General features: G+C 39.3%; 1 protein-coding gene across 1 annotated transcript; it reads right to left on the bottom strand.

Moving 5' to 3' along the window:
- Nucleotides 1-1,228: 1,228 nt before the first annotated feature.
- Nucleotides 1,229-16,887, bottom strand: LOC143876109 (alpha/beta-Hydrolases superfamily protein). Its single transcript, XM_077377752.1, has 6 exons — nucleotides 16,715-16,887; nucleotides 5,474-5,537; nucleotides 2,735-2,853; nucleotides 2,162-2,275; nucleotides 1,402-1,447; nucleotides 1,229-1,312 (listed from the first exon to the last, which is right to left on the bottom strand). The coding sequence occupies exons 1-6, from the start codon at nucleotides 16,873-16,875 to the stop codon at nucleotides 1,229-1,231; spliced, it is 588 nt and encodes a 195-aa protein (XP_077233867.1). The 5' UTR covers nucleotides 16,876-16,887.
- Between the last annotated feature and the right edge of the window lie 2,286 nt (nucleotides 16,888-19,173).

Consider the following 19,173-nt stretch of genomic DNA (forward strand, 5'->3'; position numbering starts at 1 on the left):
GATTGATCACAACTTAATTAGGTTGTGCTCAAAAAATCATTTCGATAGGATGATCCTATCCCTCCGATCCAAATTGAGATTTTATTTTTTCCTCTTTTTCTCCCACTATTCGGTTATAACCGAATAACCGAATTTATAATCGGTTCGGTTTAGGTTATCAAAATTTGATAACTGAAATTATTTCGGTTATCAAATTTTGGTCAATTCGGTTATAACCGAATGAACACCCCTACTTTGAGACACTACACGAATTTCATTTTTTAAAGGGTAACTTATCGCCTTTCACCAGCGCATTAGGGGCTGTCGGTCTACAGTACGCCGCTACATGAGGCATCCCTAGGGTTTTATCTGTGGATTAATTAGAGGCGGTTTTTTAGACTCCCCGTAAAAACCTTATTTCTTTTAGTGATAATTATAATTTCCATTGAAAGCTAAATAGAGAAGTGTAAGATGAAGAGAAACGTGTCATTATCAAAACAAAGTGAAGATATTATTTCAGGGTATTTGTAGCCTGTTTGAATGCCCTAATATAGCAAACCTATTTCTTTCTTTACTTTCTTCTCCGTATGTACAAAACCCAAGAACATATTAATATTACCCAAAAATGAACTTTAAATAAAGGGAAATGTTATCAGCACTACCGTATTTTGATGAGGGCACTCCTCACTTTATCTAAAGTACGGTATGCCCTGCACCATAAGATGATCCAAACCGTCCATTAGATGGCCCACAGCCTAAATAGGTTGTGCCCCAAAAATTATTTCCATAGGTTGATCCTAACCCTCCGATCTATAGAGGGTTAGGATCAACCGTCTAACATTCAGATCGGAGGGTTAGGATCAACCTATGGAAATGATTTTTGAGGCACAACCTATTAGGCTGTGGCCCATCTAATGGACGGTTTGGATCATCCTATGGTGTGGGCCATACCATACTTACTTTTAATGAAGTGAGGAGTGCTCTCATCAAAATACATACAGTAGTGCTGATAACATTTCCCTAAATAAAATGGTGACAAGACACAACATCAGAACTAAGTCCATATATAAAAATCCAATTCAAATAAGCATCTTAAGAAGATGGGACGACCCACAAGGCCTTCCAATGAGTGTGCCTCTTCCTCTTCGTTAATGTATGGGAAGACTTTCACGAAAGGATGGCTTTTTGACCTCCCCTTTACTAATAGAGCTTTTTCTTATTCAGAGGTAAGTTCCAAAATAAGTGATAATCACAGAGGACTATAAGAAATCCACCTATAAAACATATCAAAGCATTCCATGGGCTTGAACTCTGGAGCTATGTGGCCTGCTCCCTGCACACACCCGAACAAATTCAATGCTATTGAAAAATCTTCCTAGATCTATTCATTTTCCATTTCATTTTGGTGGAGATATGTCTTGCCTTTACTGTTGCAAATGTCAAGTTGTTGGCGTACGTCCTCGTGTAGCTAAGAAACAGACAAACCAGAAATCGTTCAGCGGCCTCCTCCTAATAGCTTAAGCTTTTCGAGTAATTGGTTGTTTCACATGGTATCAGAGCAATTGTCTCAGGTTCAAAATCCAACAACTCCTTGATATTAAAAATTCACGTGTTCGGTCAACCCAAAAAAGAGGGGCTATACGTGAGAGGGGATGTTGCAATATAAATGATTAAATATCACCAACTCTAACAGCTTAAGCTTTTGAAGTAATTGGTTGTTTCATATTATGGTTTTTTTGCATTTGTTTTCTTTTATTGCGCTTGGAAAACCCAACAAAACAGGATTTGGAAAATCAGGTCAGATGGGTTGGGTTAGGGTTGCGAGGTTTAGAGGCTAACATTTCGGTGGAAATTAAAAAAAAAGAAAGAACTGAATTTAAATTTTAGTGTGCGTGTGTTTGTATTTAAATTTTAAATTTTGAAAATTTTATTTTATTTAAAAATTATCTAATCCGAATCCTACTCATCAAAAAAAGGTTTAGAGGCTAATTGAGTTAGGGTTGACCCTCCTCGACCCGAGGTCGGGTTGGGTCAGGGTTGAGGTAATGCCACCTCAGGTTGGGCTAGAACTGGCCTCAACTCAACCCAACCCTGCTCGAGTTGCACCCCTACTTCCACATCAAACTGCAATTCCAACTGAAACTAAGATATGAATTGATTCAAGAAAAGTGTAACCCCTCACCCAGTGACTTGGCCCTCAACAAGCCACGGCCGCCAGTCATCAACAATGGAGAAGTTGAGGGATCTTATCCATGCTTGCGTGCCCATGAACGGAACAATCATGTCATGATCACCGCTGCATGAAGATAAATCTCGTATTAATTGATAAAAACTGGAATTAACATTAATCTTGGACGATTTGCAATGAACATAATGAGTGTTTAAATAGAAAACTCAAAGGATAAACATAGAAAGAGACAAACACAATCAGGTAAAGTGATAAAAATAGAAATCCTAACTATTAAATATAGCTTAGTTGCTAATCTATCCAAACTATGATCACGTAGAAAACCAAACTAGAGCCAGGATTAGAGCCGGGTAGATTCCTTTCACCTTCTTCATGAAATTTTTCTAAATGATTCATTTAGCCGACCCAACTAGTTTGGGACAAAGGCTCTGTTGGGTTGTTGTTGTTGAGCTAATCTATCCAAACTAGCTAATCTACCACACCCCCAATAAACGGTCAGGATCTGATATAATCTAACATTAATGGCATTAGCTCAAGGTAGAAGAAAAGGAGAGACATGGATTTCACCTGTATACTAGAGCTCGGTAACCTTTTGTAGTCAGATTGAGATGATATTCTAAGCTACTTGCCACTTCTGTTGTATATGGTATGCTCTTGTTGCACCTCAGCCATTCTCCGATGCTCCCCTGTTCATCATAATCTTGACGGTAATTATTCTTAGGAAAATTATATCTGCAATCACTTTGGAAACAAGTGTCGGTTTCATTTGCCTTATTGCTATCCATCTTACTATTAGAAGTAGGGCTGCAACTTGGGTTGGGTTTTACCCGACCCGACCCGACCCGCATCGACCCGACCCGACCCGAAAATAGCTTGGGTTGGGTTCATGTTTCTTGGGTTTTGGGTCGAGCCGGGTCTACGATCCAAAAGCCCGCATGAATCTCGGGTCGAGCTGGGTTTGAAGGGGTCCGACCCAACCCGACCCGAGTTACTTAAGTTATAGTATGTATTTTTTTTCTCTAAAACTTTATTACTTTAAAAGTGAAAACTCACGCACGCACGCAATCATAGGGACTCTTTTCATCTTCTGTTCGTTTCCCCCCTTTAGCTCTAGGGTTTCAAGTTTAAACTAAATAGTTAAGGCATTAAATAGTTTGTTGTTTATCTCATATGAGTATAATCATTTTCATTAGGTAATGCATCAATTTATTCTCTTTGGACTAGTTATTAGTTAATGCAGTAAAGAGTTTGCCATGCTTGAGTTTTTCTACTTCTATGAGTTGAATTGCCTTGCCAAACAAGAGTTTTCCTTAAAAAATTGCGTTAACGTAAAAAAACCCGACCCGACCCGAGATTTATCATGGGTAGGGCTAGGTTTGGGAATCGTGGGTTTTCCGGAAAAAAACCCGACCCAAGATATTTCTCAGGTAGGGTTGGGTTCTTCAAAACCCGACCCGCCCGACCCGAGTTGCAGCCCTAATTAGAAGAGTTGAATATTACATCGGAATTTTTTTTTCTGTTTTTGTTCAAGCTACTGTATATAGGAACCAAGAGTCGTTAATTGAAAAAGCAAGTGGGAGAGAGAATCACGTGTGGGTGGTTAGAAATGAAAAAAGAAAAAATGAAAAAAAGAAACGATAAGAAAGAAAACTAGGGTTTTTCTTGTGTGCTCTTTTGGGGATTTTGTACCGGGATCAAAACACGGGGTTAGAAACGAACAAAGAAAATAAAAACGCAAAAACGAGAAAGACAGAGCGAAAAGAGGAAGAAAGAAGAAAACTAGGGATTTTTCTTTGTGTGATCTTTTGGGGGTTTTGTACCGGGATCAAGACCTAGGGTTTGGAGCATTCTTCTTTAAAATTTTCGCCACACAGAGACTTCTTGAGGATTTGGTTTCTCCATCTTGAAGATTGGAATGCGTATTTGCGGTGAGAAAGTTGGATTTATCTTTCCGTAACCCTTATATCTCTCTAATTTCTTGTATTTCCTTAAGTTTTTGTGAAAACTTGAGACTTGTAGTTACTCAAGTTTTAGGATAAAAATCTAGAGAGACGTTGTATTACACATTTTAATTAGTAGAGATTTCGTCAGATTCTTGGAGGGTTTCCACGTAAATCTTTGGTATTCTCTTGTGTGAATGCTCTCTTGATGGTTTGATTCTTTAATCTATACACACACTTGCTTCATAAATTTTAGTGGCTTTTCTTCGGCAAAAACTCTACAAGAAGCGGCTAAGAGGAGGAGGTAAATAAATCGTATTTTGAGTGGAGTTTTATTTTTTCTGCCTTTTCATACTCCTCACAATCCCCTCTCGGGTCTCTCGTTCTCCCACCCTTCTCACCATTGGATAAGCTAATAATATTCCGTGGGAAAAGAGTCATGGTTGCCAAAACATGGCCTATATGATGGATGCTCATATATTTCTTTGGAGAAATACGAGTGGCAGAAATACGAGTGGGGTCCACATCTTCATGATTGACCATTTATCTGCTAGGCGATGATGCTATGGATGGGCTGAAATTTTCCATCATCTGACAATTCCTACCATTCGATTTGTAGCCTTTAAATGCACAGTTAAATATGAAAAAGCCCTACAATCACTTGTTTTTTACTGCTTAAATTTTTCCAAGGAAAAATATGCACATTTAAGAGCCCCACATAGAGGGCCGGCCATGTTTGGCAACCATGAATTTTTTTTCATGACAAATTTAGTATCTCAATTGGTGAGAGATGGGTAGCACAGGTGGTTTCCATGTGCTTTTCTCACCCTCTACTCGTCCGTACCTTCTGAAATATATCCTCTCCCACCCGCCCTACCCTTCTCTCACCACTTCAGAAACTAAATTTGCAATGTTGCATGGATTCGGATTCGCGCGTGTCGGGTTCCGACACAGATTCAAGGTGTCGGATTCGGCAAACCCCCAAAAGTAGGATTCGGATTAGATAATTTTTAAATAAAATAAAATTTTCAAAATTTAAAATTTAAATACAAACACACGCACACTAAAATTTAAATTCAGTTCTTTCTTTCTTTTTTAATTTCCACCGAAAGGTATAAAATTCCAGTGGAAATTTCGGTGGAAATCTATTAACATTTCGGTAGAAATTTTGTAAATAATTTTCGGGGAAATCATGTAACATTTCGGCTATTGTACTTTTAGTGTCGGCCCCGGCCGAAATATGAAATTTCGGCAATTTCAGCATTTCAGCCTAAAATTAAAACCATGACATTATATTAAATTTTAGGTATTGATTGTTAGAAATGTTTTAAAATTGTAAGTATTGTCATTAGAGGAGAGATTGTACCTTTCGGACGTTAAGAGCTTTTCTCACATCATTGTCATTTGCCCAATAATAGGAGAATAAATAGGCATAAGTCTGCAAAATAAATGAAGTTTCAACATACAAAGACACATTTATGTAGAGAGAGGAAGAGGGGGGGGGTCCAAAAGCAGGAAGGGGTTGTGGTAATTCTTCGAATCTGTCCTTGAGGGATCTTCTATCTCCGACCATTTCAGTTGGCTTATTGGTCGGATCAGGACACTTGCTCCCCGAAATATTGCCTTCATCAATTCCCGAAACGCACTGGATATAAAAGATATTACCGTATTTTTTATTGTTCCAATAAAGAAATCCCAATATGAGAAGAGACCAAAAGTGGATAAATAGGTTTCTCACCTCATTTTTTGTTTCAAGATCCTTTGCACATCGTGGATTTGTGGGTTCCATATATTTTCCTTTACAGCTTCTCTTTGCAGACTGAAAACATAATATAGCAATGTTAACGAGGGTAAATAACTAGAAACGTGAAGATGGGTCCCATAGTATAGGGATGATGATCACATGAAAATTTTCAAAATAAGTGTTTTTTTTTAAATATTTTTAAAAATAAAAATGTATTTTGAAAAAAAAAAAGTTTTTGAAAGTGTTGTAAAAAGTTTGTGAGAAAACTAAAAAGCTTAATCTCACACTAAAAAGCGAGAAGGGTTAATAAGTATCCCTTCCCTCAAGACAACTGCTTTTAAAGCACATGACTTTTGCATGGTGGGTCTCACTTACGATGGTGCGCACCCACGTAGAGACCTAGTGTACACCATTTCAATGATTGGTTGGGGCGAATATTGTCTTAAGGAAAGCGACATTATAACATGCTTTGAAGCATCTCATTTTTATCTCCATCCACCATCACAATTTCTCACAAACATATTTGACACACATAATTGACACCCTGACCTTCCAGCTTATGGTTAGAGAAGTCCAACCCTATCAATCTTCTATTAATTTTATCCAATTTTGAGGGGTGGCACTACCAAATTAATCTACAATTTACACTTGCAGATAGGCCAGTCAACGGACCCTGACGATCCGATGGATTTTTTGGATCCTTCTTTAGAACAGGTGAGACATAGAAAGATTGTGTGGGTTTTTTAGAGCGTCTCATGTGGGACATAGAAATAACACTTAATTAATCAAATAGGACCCAAACACTACCGAAAAAAGTCCAATGGCCTGTACCAAATTTCAATAAATTCTGCTATAGTACGAAATTACTTTTCATGTTTTTTTAATTACAAGATAAAAATGAGGGATATTATTTTAATATCTGACATAATAAAACTAGAAAAAGAAAAAAAAAATTCCCCCCTCCCCCCCCCCTCTCTCTCAACCCTACAACCCATTAGTGAGTCGTCGTGCCCCTTCCATAGTTGTCGATTGCTTGTGGACACTCTCCTTCATCTCCATTCAATGTTGCATGACTGTGTTCATCAAATTGTCGAATCTCGTTGTTCGCCGCTCGTCTTTTTTGCCAAAATCACGAAAAACTAGTAAAAAAATTCACTATATTTTCTGTTTGTAGGAGGTTAAAAACACTAGCTAAAAAAAGTCCAGCCAAACCTTTCAAAAAAAGGACACCAGCTAAAAATCCTTACTTAGCAAAAAGATTAATCATGTAGTACAATAATAAAGGATCTAGGACCCTGTGAAAGACATTATGATTCTTAATTAATGGGATTCTGACACAGATAAGGAAAATAGATATTGCTGATCTGAATGAGTAGGACCCAATCGAGTTATGAATGAAACGGATCGTAACACAGAGATGAACCGCTACTTGCACATGATGATTGGGCTACTAAGGGCATGTTTGGCTACATGAATTTCTTGCCTGGAATATTATCTTACCCAATGGTGAGGGAGGGTGGGAGAGGGAGAAATTTGAGAGGGCACAAATGTGTAGAGGGTAAGAAAAACGGATTGTAACACAGAGATGAACCGCTACTTGCATATGATGATTGGGCTACTAAGGGCATGTTACGCTACGTGAATTTCTTTCCTGGAATATTATCTTACCTAATGGTGAGGGAGGGAGGGAGAGGGAGAAATTTGAGAGGGCAAAAATGTATAGAGGGTAAGAAAAACCTGAAAATCAAGAAAACAAAAAACTTACCAAAAATAGAAGCCTTTGTGTGGAAGCGGGAGAATCAGTTGACCACATTCTTGCATTGCAAAATTGCAAGATATGTGTGGAGCAAAATCTTAGGTAGATTTAGCATATCATGGGTATTCCCATCGAATTTATCAGAGTTAGTGCACTGCTGGTCTTTGATTCCATGGGGAAGAAATGACAGAATCTTATGGCATGTGATTCTATTAACTACAATATGGGTATTGTGGAAGGAGAGAGATTACAGAGTGTTTAGAGGACAACTGAAACCTCCTCACTTCCTATACATTAAGATTCTAGCTCAACTATTGCTTGGGCCTGAGTTTTGCCTAACTTCCGCTTTGTCTCAGTGCACAATCTATGGCATGGATGGTCTGTTGTGTGCAATATAGGGAGTTGAGGCCGGTGATCTCACAAGATTGGGAAACTCCCTCTAGCGGATATCTTAAGCTAAATTTTGATGGTTCACGGTTGGGGGAATCCCGGGTTGGCTGGAGTAGGAGGTCTTCTAAGAAATGATAAAGGAGATACATTATGGGCGTTTTCCGGACCTATTGGAATCGTTAACTCCAACGAGGCAGATCTTAGAGTGGTGCATCAAGGATTAAGGTTGATGATGGATCATAACAGTTGTGATAAGGTTATAGTGGAAGTTGATTCCTTAAACACGATAAGATGGCTTAAGGGAAGCACGTCACATCCTTGGAGATTTACAACATGGATCGATGAGATCTAGGGTTAGGTGGAGGGATCATTAAATTCATTTCATCATGTGAGAAGAAAGGCCAATGGCGAGGCCGATAGGGTAGCTAAGGAAAGTGCATCTAGGGCTGAGTTGGAAGTTTTTAATTTCCTTCCCCCTTAACGTGTTGTTGGGTTATGTTGCTTTATTTTTACTTGTGGTTTGTACTGTCTTGATCATCTTGATCGACGAGGTCTTCCCGGTCTTTCTTTCATCATTAATTTAGTTCATTGCCATTCAAAAAAAAATACCAAAAATATGATTGATTTTTCCTTGTTTTTTAGCCTCTTCTCACCCTCTACTCATTCGTATCTTCTCAAGTCTCTCCTTCTCCCACCCTCCCTTCCCCTCTCTCACCACTCGAGAAGCTAATTTATCATGGAAAAAAAATTCATGGCTGCCAAACATGGCCTGAGTTTACCAACAAAAAGGTGTTAACAATGTCCATAGGAAGAACTGCCCCTTTTGGGTATGTCCCTAATATAGTCTTCCCTATTGCGCCTTTTGGGGATGTACCTAATAGTCTTCCCTATTGCGAAATGGCAAAAATATGCCTACCATTGGTATACTTGGCGACATTGGGGTGAAGGTTTGAGACAATCCTAAAACACGTGTTTTTGTATCATTTTATAATTTTTTTGGCCTAAGAAATCTGTGTTTTCTTAAAATATGTAACATATAGAGTTTCACATTATGAAGAGGTTGAGAGGAGTTGAACATCACCTCATAGAGTTCATCTGATATGAGCCCCATCCCGTGCGCGAATGGTATGACCGCATTTTCATCTTTTTTTTCATCCACTCTTGGGTTTACAACAATATAGCCTTGAAATCATTTCCAACCACAGAAGTTACCGTTGAGTAATGCTAAAAACAGCTTTTATACGGCCAAATAAATTGAAAAGTACCATCACAAGAAAAAATAAGCTGGAAACTACTGAAAAAAATCCCCCAAAACCCTACAGTTAAAATTAAAGCTCGAATACCTCTGTCAAACTACCAATTACTCCAAAAACTTAAGCTATTAGAGTTGGTGTTATTTAATCATTTATACTTCAATACCCTCCCTCGAGGGTGCTCCCTTGTTTTTGGGTTGGTCGTACGTGTGGCACATGAGGCCCCGCATTTGTGTTTACCATACACGTAGATTTTTAATATCAAGGACTTGTTGAGTTTTAAATTCATGAGCTGTCATGAGGCAGTAGCTCTGATATCATGTGAAACTACCAATTACTCCAAAAGCTTAAGCTGCTAGAGTTGGTGTTATTTAATCATGGGAGCTAATATATTCGCTGCTTTTAATTCTGGGGACACCCGAATTAAAGCCTTCATGCTGACTAAAGAAAGTAGCCAGTTACATCTAGTTAGTCTTTATGGAAATGACCAAAATACCCATGCAAACATCTTTTCTCTCTCTCTCTCTCTCTCTCTCTCCACTTGTAACTTAGAAGTGCTGTCCCTAACACTGAATTATCACTGACCAACAACCTGTAAGCAATTGGTTACTGAAATTCTTAGGTTTTACTTTTATAACCCCCTTGGAACTGAATTTTGAGTCAAATCATGGATAAATGTGATGGAATCAAGACTTGAGTTTGAGCACCATTCAAAACAGTAACATCAACAAGCCATTACAAAATACTACATAAGCTCACGGTTTTGTTCAAGCACCACAAAATTTCCAAACCAAAACAACCTCCATGCCTCTATACTACTACAGTTTTAAAACTCAGAACCACCTTAGAAATGGTTCAAATGCAACCAATTCTCAGGTACTTTGGGAGCTAGATGGCAGAGCACAGCGTAATTCAAGAACACGGTAAAGAGTGCTAGAAGATAAGCTCTTTTAAGCACTTCACCAAAACAATGGGACGAGGACAGTAATTGCACTGATTCTGCACTTTTCCTTAAAGCCTTCGTAACATAATCATGTTGCCAATTATCCTGGAAGCCTAGATGGGACTGAAAACACCCACATGAAACCTCACCCACAACTTAATTAAAAAAAATATAGACCCAACTTTATATGAACCCAAACAAGCAAAAACTCCAAACACAAAACCTAATTACCAGTCCACCATCCACAAGCTTAAAATTGCAACATCTCTCAAAAGAAAGCCATAAATGGAAAAAAAAGAAGGAAAAAGATAGTTAATAACTTTAAATAACAGAAACAAGAGAACATTACCACACAAACGAAATTCAAGAACAGAAAACCACAAAACCAAGAAAATAAGACCTAGAGAGAGAGAGAGAGAGAGAGAGAGAGAGAGAGAGAGAGAGAGATTGTAAGCTGGATTTGGGAGTTGTAAGCTCTATTTTGGAGAGACCAGACCGCTGTTGGATTTGGGTAAGACGCTGCTAGTTTGGAGTGAGAGACATGTGAGAGAGAAAGAGGAATGAGGGTTTAAGGGTTTGAAGATATGATACAGTCGTGGTAGATCGGATGAGTCGAGTTGGGTTGAGTTAAACAAAAACAAAAACCCTAAGAAATCATTATAAAATTAGAGGATGGTCGGTTTTGGGTCGGGTTTGGTTGCCCAACGCCTCAACCCTAACCCAATGTGGAATTAAATCGGGTTAGCTTTTTCCAAACCCAAGTCAACTCAACGAGATGAAATGCCAACCCAATCCGAGCCAAAATTGGGTTGAGCCCGACCCAAGTTGCACCTGTAGTCCCAGAATTAAAAGGGGTGAATAACTTTGCAATATCTCTCAAAAGAAAGCTTAAAATTGCAATATCTCTCAAAAGAAAGCCATAAATGGAAAAAAAAAAGGAAAAAGAAGTTAATAACTTTAAGGGATAATTACATTTACACCCCCTCTAGTTTCTCACACATCCACTTCAACCCCTATAGTTTAAAAAGTGACAAAGTCATCCCCTCTAGTTTCATTTTGTTTAAGGTTTGCCCCCTTAGCTGAAGGTTCGTCCATAGATTGAAGGGTTAGGACGATGGAGCTGATTTTTTGGGCACACCCTATCTATGTCAGGACCCATCAAATGAACGCTTTGAATCATCCAAATAATGTGGGCCCATACCCGAATCCAAAGCGTTTGGTAGTATTTGGATTCGAGTGTAGAGATCTTGCGTTCAATACTTCACAAAGATTTCTCTCCTTTTCGAGCTTCTGACAAGTCAACTCGACTTACTGATCGAGTCGAATCAACTTGGATGATTTTTTAGTTGACTCGAAGAGTTTTATTACTGTGGTCATTCTCGACCTTGGTTTAATAAGGCATTATTTTAGGCTTCGCAAAGACAAGTTAATTTTCATGGGCATGGCCTTATAATAATTTCCTTTCATGGAGTGTATTCAGGAAAGAACTATTTAAGGCACACCGGTCAGTTTTTAAGCTCTCTTTCTTTCCATGTAAGATGGGTGTAAAACAAATTTTACGTTCATTTTAAATGGTAAAAATGGGTTGTAAATTTGTTTCAAGCCTATTATTTTACATGGAAAGAAACAATAAATACATTAAAAAAACACTTGCCACCCAAAGTGCAAGCTCGGGAATTGACGAGCACAATCGAAAGCACCATTTTCTTCTATCCAAGATGGCACACCAAATTCTAGGTTCTATTACATAGGGAAATGATTTCAACCCATACATGTTTTGATACATGACGCTCATGTTTCTTGTCTTTTATATTTAAAGAGCTGTAAAAGGGTTTTTACGGCCCCCAAAAAACACTTACGTTACAATTAAATGCTAAAAGACAAGATACATGAGTGCATGTATCAAAACATAGTTGTGCTGGAGACTATTTCAATGTTGAAAAAGAAAAATACATATACAGAACTTCTTCAGATGGAACCCAAATCGGGGTTCGGGTCGGGTTGCCCGACACCCCAACTCGACCCAATCCGATTTCAAATTCAGTTTGATTTTTCCCAACCCAACCCAACCCGATTTGCGAAAAAGCTTAACCTGATCCAACTCAAATTCGGGTTGAACCCGACCCGAGTTGCACCCCTACTTGTATCCAATGGGGTGCCCTTTCCTCTGATTTTTGCAAGGGCAACCTTGAGCTTAGCATCTCTCTAGAAAATATAGCTAGATAATGTGTAGATATATTTTAGATTTATTACTTTTGTTTTCTTTTTCCTTGTGCTGGGAAAACGATATCTAGATCCTAGGAGCTAAACGAAGCAACCTTCATGTAAGGGTGTCAATTTTGGCTCGGAAGCTTGGTTCGAATCCTTAACGAGCCGAGCCCGAGCTACGCCAGGCTCAGCTCGGCTCGTTAAGGATTTAATATATATATATATATATATATAGAGAGAGAGAGAGAGAGAGAGAGAGAAAAGGGTTCCTACACACTTGTGTAGATAACTTATCTACACACTAGCTTAAAATACAGCGGGGGGCCATATTGTTTAGGTGATCAAAACCATTCATTTGAGAGGCACTCACATAGATAGTAGACCTCGCAAAAAGTGACCCGGACCTGCGGGTCAACCCGACCCCGCCCGTAATTTCCAAGTCCGGGTCACTAAATCATCACCCGTTTTAAAATGACTCGCGGGTCAACCCGGCCCGTAAAAACTGGGTTGGTCCGGGTTGACCCGCGGGTGCCCGTAAAATTGTCTCCATAAGTCAGGATTTTTTTGGGCGTCAGTTTAAGAAATTTCTCTCTGCCTTCCTCATGCCCATAAAACCGGGGGTTCCGTTTGGTTGCCAGTTAAATTTTTGTCCCAGGCAGTTTTAGTAAAAAATTTGTCCCATCCCGTGTTTGGTTGCCTTTTAGCACTAGGTTTTTTTTAATCCCACTCTTGTAATGATTGCTTGTATGGTGAATTTTTTTAATCCTACTTTTGTAATGGTTGCCTTTTCATCCCATCTCAAAATAATCCCAGGAACCAAAAATAAGCTTGAGAAAACAAATTTTCTTCCCAACAGTTCAAGCAACCAAACAAAGGGTTTTTTTTTTTTCCACCATATTCCAGTCATCCAAACATGGGTTTTTTATTTTACCGGAATACTTCTAGGACTTTTTTTTTTCCCACCAATCTCCTGGGATTTTTTTTCTCCCACATAAATCCCAGGAACCCAAAAAAACCCAGCAACCAAACATAAGAGACAAAGTAGACCTGGCAAACGGGCGGGCCGGGCCGAATTTGACCCGGCCCGTACGGGTCCTGGTCAAACGGGCCGGGTCAAAGTGACCCGGAAAATTCTACGGGTCATTGACATTGGACCCGCACCCGGCCCGTACGGGCCGGGTCGACCCGCGGGTCACCCGGATTTTTGACGTATTTTTTAAGAGTTTTTTTTTTATTTAGGGATTTGCTAGCCACCTTCTCCTGGGCTATTTTTCGGCTTGTAGCCCCTCCTTTGCTGCAAAGATTGGGTGAAGTACGGTCTGGGGCAAAGGTTGCTAGCAACAAAAGAATAAAGAGAAGTAATCATTACGGATTTTTGAAATATTCTCAGAATTTCTAAGTTTGAATTGAAAAATTACCGTAAAAAGGTCAAAAGTAAAAAAATTACATATAAAATATGACAATTACCGAGAAAACTACGGAAAAAAGTAAAAAAACCGTCTTTTGCACTTTTTTACGGGCACCCGCGGGTCCACCCGACCCGGCCCACTTTTGACGGGCCGGGTGGACCCGCGGGTCAATTTCTAACGGGTCACCAACAGGTGACCCGGACCCGTAAATTTACGTGCGGGCCGGGTGGACCCGCGGGTCCGGGTCACTTTTTGCCAGGTCTAAGACAAAGGTTCCCCTCTCGCCCAAACTTCCATAAAGATTTGCTGTGACTTTTGAGTCATTGCCCTTTATCTTCCTCATTTGAGGTCGAGAAATTCCTGGATGATTTCCTCTCCATGGTGGTATCTGCAACCAGTTTGAGTCCTCTTTTTCCTCTCCATGCCCATCTGACCTGCCATACCCGGTCTTTGGTAAGGCTCGAGTCTATCAGTAACATGTCGTACATGCGCGCGGGTCTCTTCTTGGATGTACGCCATCTATACTAATTTTGATCAACGTGTGGATCATGCAGACGAGAAGTTACGCCTGTGGTCCACATGTTTAGTCCCGCTCCCCGATGGCCGCCATCTGTCCCCATCGAGACTCTTCTGTAACACACGAGTTTTACCTGGCTTTTAATATCAGGCGGACTACTTTTATCGTGGACCACCTTTTTCTATGCCACGTGTTCCAGACAGTTGAGTAGATCTCCTTTTTGAAATTCAAATTAACACCTTGATCTAGCTTATCCATCACCTCATAAGCAATCAACGGCCACCTCTTTATCAGTATTTTGTATCGCCCAATCAGATGCCTTCTTTTGAATTTCTATATTTATGTTATTCCCATCACATGGACGGTTTGGATCATTCTATTACAGTGTGGCTGTGTGGGCATAAAAACAGGGAAAAAATAACAAAAAAATATGTCGAAAAAACCGGATGACCTGTGGGTCAACCCGGCCTGTACGGGCAGGGTGCGGGTCCAAGATTTGTGACCCGGACCCGTACGGGTCGGTTCAAACCCGGCCCGGCCCACCCGTTTGCTAGGTCTAATAGATAGGGTGTCCACAAAAAATCAGATCCCTAGGATCATCCCAACCCTACGATTTGTGGAGGTAAAATGGACGTGTATAAACCTTCACAAATTAGTCCATTTTTTACCTCCACCGGTCGAATGGTTAGGATGATTTTTGTGGACACCCTATCTATGGGAGTGAAAGGGGAGGCAAAGTAGGTCACTTCTTTTTTGGAACCCCATTTGTTACTTGGACCACCCCCCGTGGTGTAAAAAGAGTAGTTAAATTACACTAGATAGGGCTGTCCAGGGAAGATGAGGGGTGTGAATATATCATTGCCCTTAATATAACCAAAGCTAGGTAAGGCTCGCCAGCCGCTTGCAAGCCTGGTTCGAGCCCGAGCCGAGCTCTTGAGCTTAACGAGCTATGCTGGTTTACACCCGTACCTTCGTGGGAGAGGATCATCTGTGTGTCGGCCGAATTTGTGATGACCAACAAAATTTACCGACCAGATCAAGTTCCACCAGGTGAGTTTTTATATGGTGGAAAGCCCTTATAGTCCAATATGTACATGCCACGCCATAGGATGATCCAAACCGTCCATTTGATGGGCCACACCACATATATAAAATATCCCATCAGGTAAGGGGTCTATCTATATGTTGATTGTTTTGGGACGAGACTGTTTTCTCTCTCATCATACCGTAGAGGAGTTTTTATACTATTTGTGCGTGTGAAATCAAGCCGTTTCCAAAAATTACAGTGGGTCCCACCTCATATGATGATCCTAACCGTTCGTTACACTGTAAATCATTTCCATGCAATGATCCTAACCCTCTGATCTATAGTCTATTGATTGGAGGGTTAGGATCATCCTACGGAGATGATCTATGGCCCACAATTTATATAGATTAGAGGGTTAGGATCATCTTATGGAGTTGATCTATAGGGTATAACCTATTTACAAAACTCCCTTCACTAAAGCCCCCTCTCCATGGAACTAAAGTGCCTTAAAATTTTACAAGAAAAAGAAGAAAATCTGCAAAAATTTACTGCTTTGGAGGTTTAACAAAAAAATCCTTCCCATACGATTTTTTTTTTTTAGGGAGATTCGTTAATTGGTGTGTCTGATTCCTTAGATGCGGAAGTGAAGGCGGCACATTTTGGCATTTTGAATATTGATAGAAGGTTGATGGATCAGACAATTGTTGAGGGAGATTCGTTAAATGTGATTCGTTGGCTGAAAGGTGGGGTGACTCCTCCGTAGAGACTTCTTTCCATTTTTTTTATGAGATTGAGGACTTAACTGCGGGGTCCGCTATCGGCTTTCAGCATGTTAGAAGATCGGCAAATGATAAGGCGGATGCGCTAGCTAAGCGTGGTGTTTCCGGTGGTTCGACCACCTTCCTCCCTGAGAAGGGGTTTTCTCTGTATTTGGTTTTTTCTTCGTTCCTGTTTCTTTCTTGCTTCCTATTGTAGATATGGGTGGTCCATCTCGGCCTCCTTAATGTGCTTTGATATATAATTATTGCCATTTCAAAAACAAAAAAATATGATATTTTTTTTTGAAAAAAAACTCCCTTTTGGTAACTGGAATACTGGATAAGGTTATTGGAGAATCACCTATTTCTTAGATAAGTGCACTTAATGCACTGCAAACGAGTCCTCCAGTGAGCCAAAGCAAAAGAGGGTCCTCTTTTGGGTTGTTTTTGGACTCTACAAAGTAGTAAAAGAGATGCTCTCTCAAGAAAACAATGCTTATATTTACAAGAAAAATATGAAATGAAAATTTCAGGTTGGGATGAAAGAGATGTTCAGGAGAAAGCAAAAGTAATGCAAATTGGGAATTTGTTTTTAATTATCTTACCCAGTTTCGAGTTGGAAAGGGAGAGGACCATCAAACCCAGGCAGAAACTGGACTCTGGTACGAGAGATTGCTGGCCGTGGTGAAGAAATTAAGAGGATTAGAAGAAGAGAAAGGTTGGTGGAACACATGTTCCTTGATGGGTTCAGATTTTCTGCCATTTTCCTAACTAATATACATTTCAATAAGATGACTAATGGAAAAGTTAGATAGCACAGTGTATGGATGATAAGTCCCTCTGGTTTACGATATGGGGACCAGATATACTTTAAATTACATTAAACTAATAATCACTTTTTGATCCAAAGTCATGGAAGTTCGGGAGAGATTAAAAATCCATTGGCTCCGGTTCACCGAATTGGTTCTATCGGCTTGTTCGTTTGAGATTGTGACAACCTATTGTGAGCCCAGAACCTATTATTGGACTCGAAATTACATTTAAATTTGATATTGGACTCACAATCGGTTGTCACAATCTCAAATGAATAAGGCCTTAATATTGAAATATGGGATTTGCTTGCTAGTCAATTTCACAAAAAGCCATTTCTCAGCTGGCTGTTGCATGTGAGAACAGCCACACATATAATATAATTTAATTTAAAAGTATGCGAAGATTATTGAGAATAACCATGACTGATTTCACTGCATTCCATCCTATTTTATAATGGAATATCTAGATAGGTATTGTGTAGATATATTAGGCCACGTTTGGATACTGACAAGATTTAGATTTGGATTTCTCACATTTGCAGTTGAACTTTGGAACTGGATCAGATCCGTCGATTTCCAAATCAACTACAACAGTGGGAAAAAAAAAACCGATTTGAAAATCTTTTCTGCGAGACATTATTTGGAAATCGATATTTGCCGCAATTACCTTAACCTTCGCTGCTCCTCAACATTGCTGCTCCCTCCCTCCCTCCCTCCCTCGTACAACATGAGCATGAGGATGATTGATGTATTTTGTATCCAAAACTCAAATCCTCTCTCTCGAACAACATGAGCCTGAGGATGATTGATGTATTTTGTATCCAAAACTCAAGTCCAAATACAAATACAAAAACATACAGTATCCAAACGTGGCCATATAGATTTATTAGTTGAAATTTGTATTCGAGTTGTGTTTATTTTTTAATTTTGAGTTGGGGAGATAATATCATGACAGATGGGGCTGTACCAGGCAACCTTCATAATATCATCATGTGCACCATGATAGGCGTTTGTATATTTCTCATTTTACTAAAGGGAAATGATTCCAGCGCTCCAATGTTTTGATAAACATGCGCTCAACATGCTTGTCGTGTAGTAATTAAAGGGCTTTAAGTGATTTTTGAGAACCGTAATATTCCTGACAGAGTGACAGCCCATTAAATTCCGTTTATTCATTCTCATTTCCATCTTCTTTAACTCGTTCTACTCTTCCTCTTCACATTCAGTTTATATTCATACTGAGATGTTTGGCTGGCCTATATTCTTAGTTTTTATATGGTACCGTCAAGTCCCGTGTGATCTGCACCGCCCTTGATCAACAGCAGCCCACTTTTTAAGATTCGGACACCATATAATTTCTCATATATTCTTACCAATTTTGGATTTTGGGAAATGATATTGGGACTCCGATCCCTATTTTTTAATAATGGTACTCCCCATTTTGTTAAATTTTTTTTATTTCTGCCTTTCGAGAATTATTATAATTTCCTTTGCAACGTAAGTAGAAAAGTATAAGATGAAGAGAAACTTACTTTCAAAACAAAGGAATGGGACATCTTTCAAGTGATTATATCAAAAGATTCTATCTATACTATGGGGAATGATAGATGCAAGGGCCCTCGTTATGCAAGGGCCGGAGAAGGGCCTTTGAATAGATCCACATCATTTTTAAAGTCGGTTGAAAAATTGAATTCAGTTACAGTTAATGACGTGGATTTATTCAAGGGCCCTTCTTTAGCCCTTGCATAAAGAGGGCCCTTTCATCTATCATTCCTCCTATACTATTTAAATGAAGAATTCTATTGTAATCAAACCTATGCCAATTAATATTCAATCCACAAATGTTTGAAGGGGCATGTTTGAATATGTGAGATCTCACCGTTGGATTGCTTTGGTGATAGATTATGAAGTTGGTAAGTTTAAATATTCAAATTGGGATTTGCTAAGCAATTTTGCAGATAGCCATTTCGCGGCTGGCTTTTGCATGTGAGAACAGCCACATAGGTTGACTTTTTGGCAGATTTTGTCTTATTCATTTCACTCAGCTGAGGTGGCTGTTCTATCTTGCAAATGCCAGCTGCGAAATGGCTTCCTGCGAAATAGCCTGGCAAATCCCATTCAAATTATATTAGAATAATTTCCTTTCATATCTATTTTTATCCATCCAAGCTTTTCTCCTAAGTGCTCTATCAATCTATATAAGCAATGTTTTAGGGCTAATTATTCTCATTGAAAATTAAGACTCTTAA

Source organism: Tasmannia lanceolata, unplaced genomic scaffold (genome assembly GCF_043159265.1).
Source record: "Tasmannia lanceolata isolate RefF3 unplaced genomic scaffold, GAP_Taslan_0.1 ptg000004l, whole genome shotgun sequence".
NCBI lineage: Eukaryota > Viridiplantae > Streptophyta > Magnoliopsida > Canellales > Winteraceae > Tasmannia > Tasmannia lanceolata.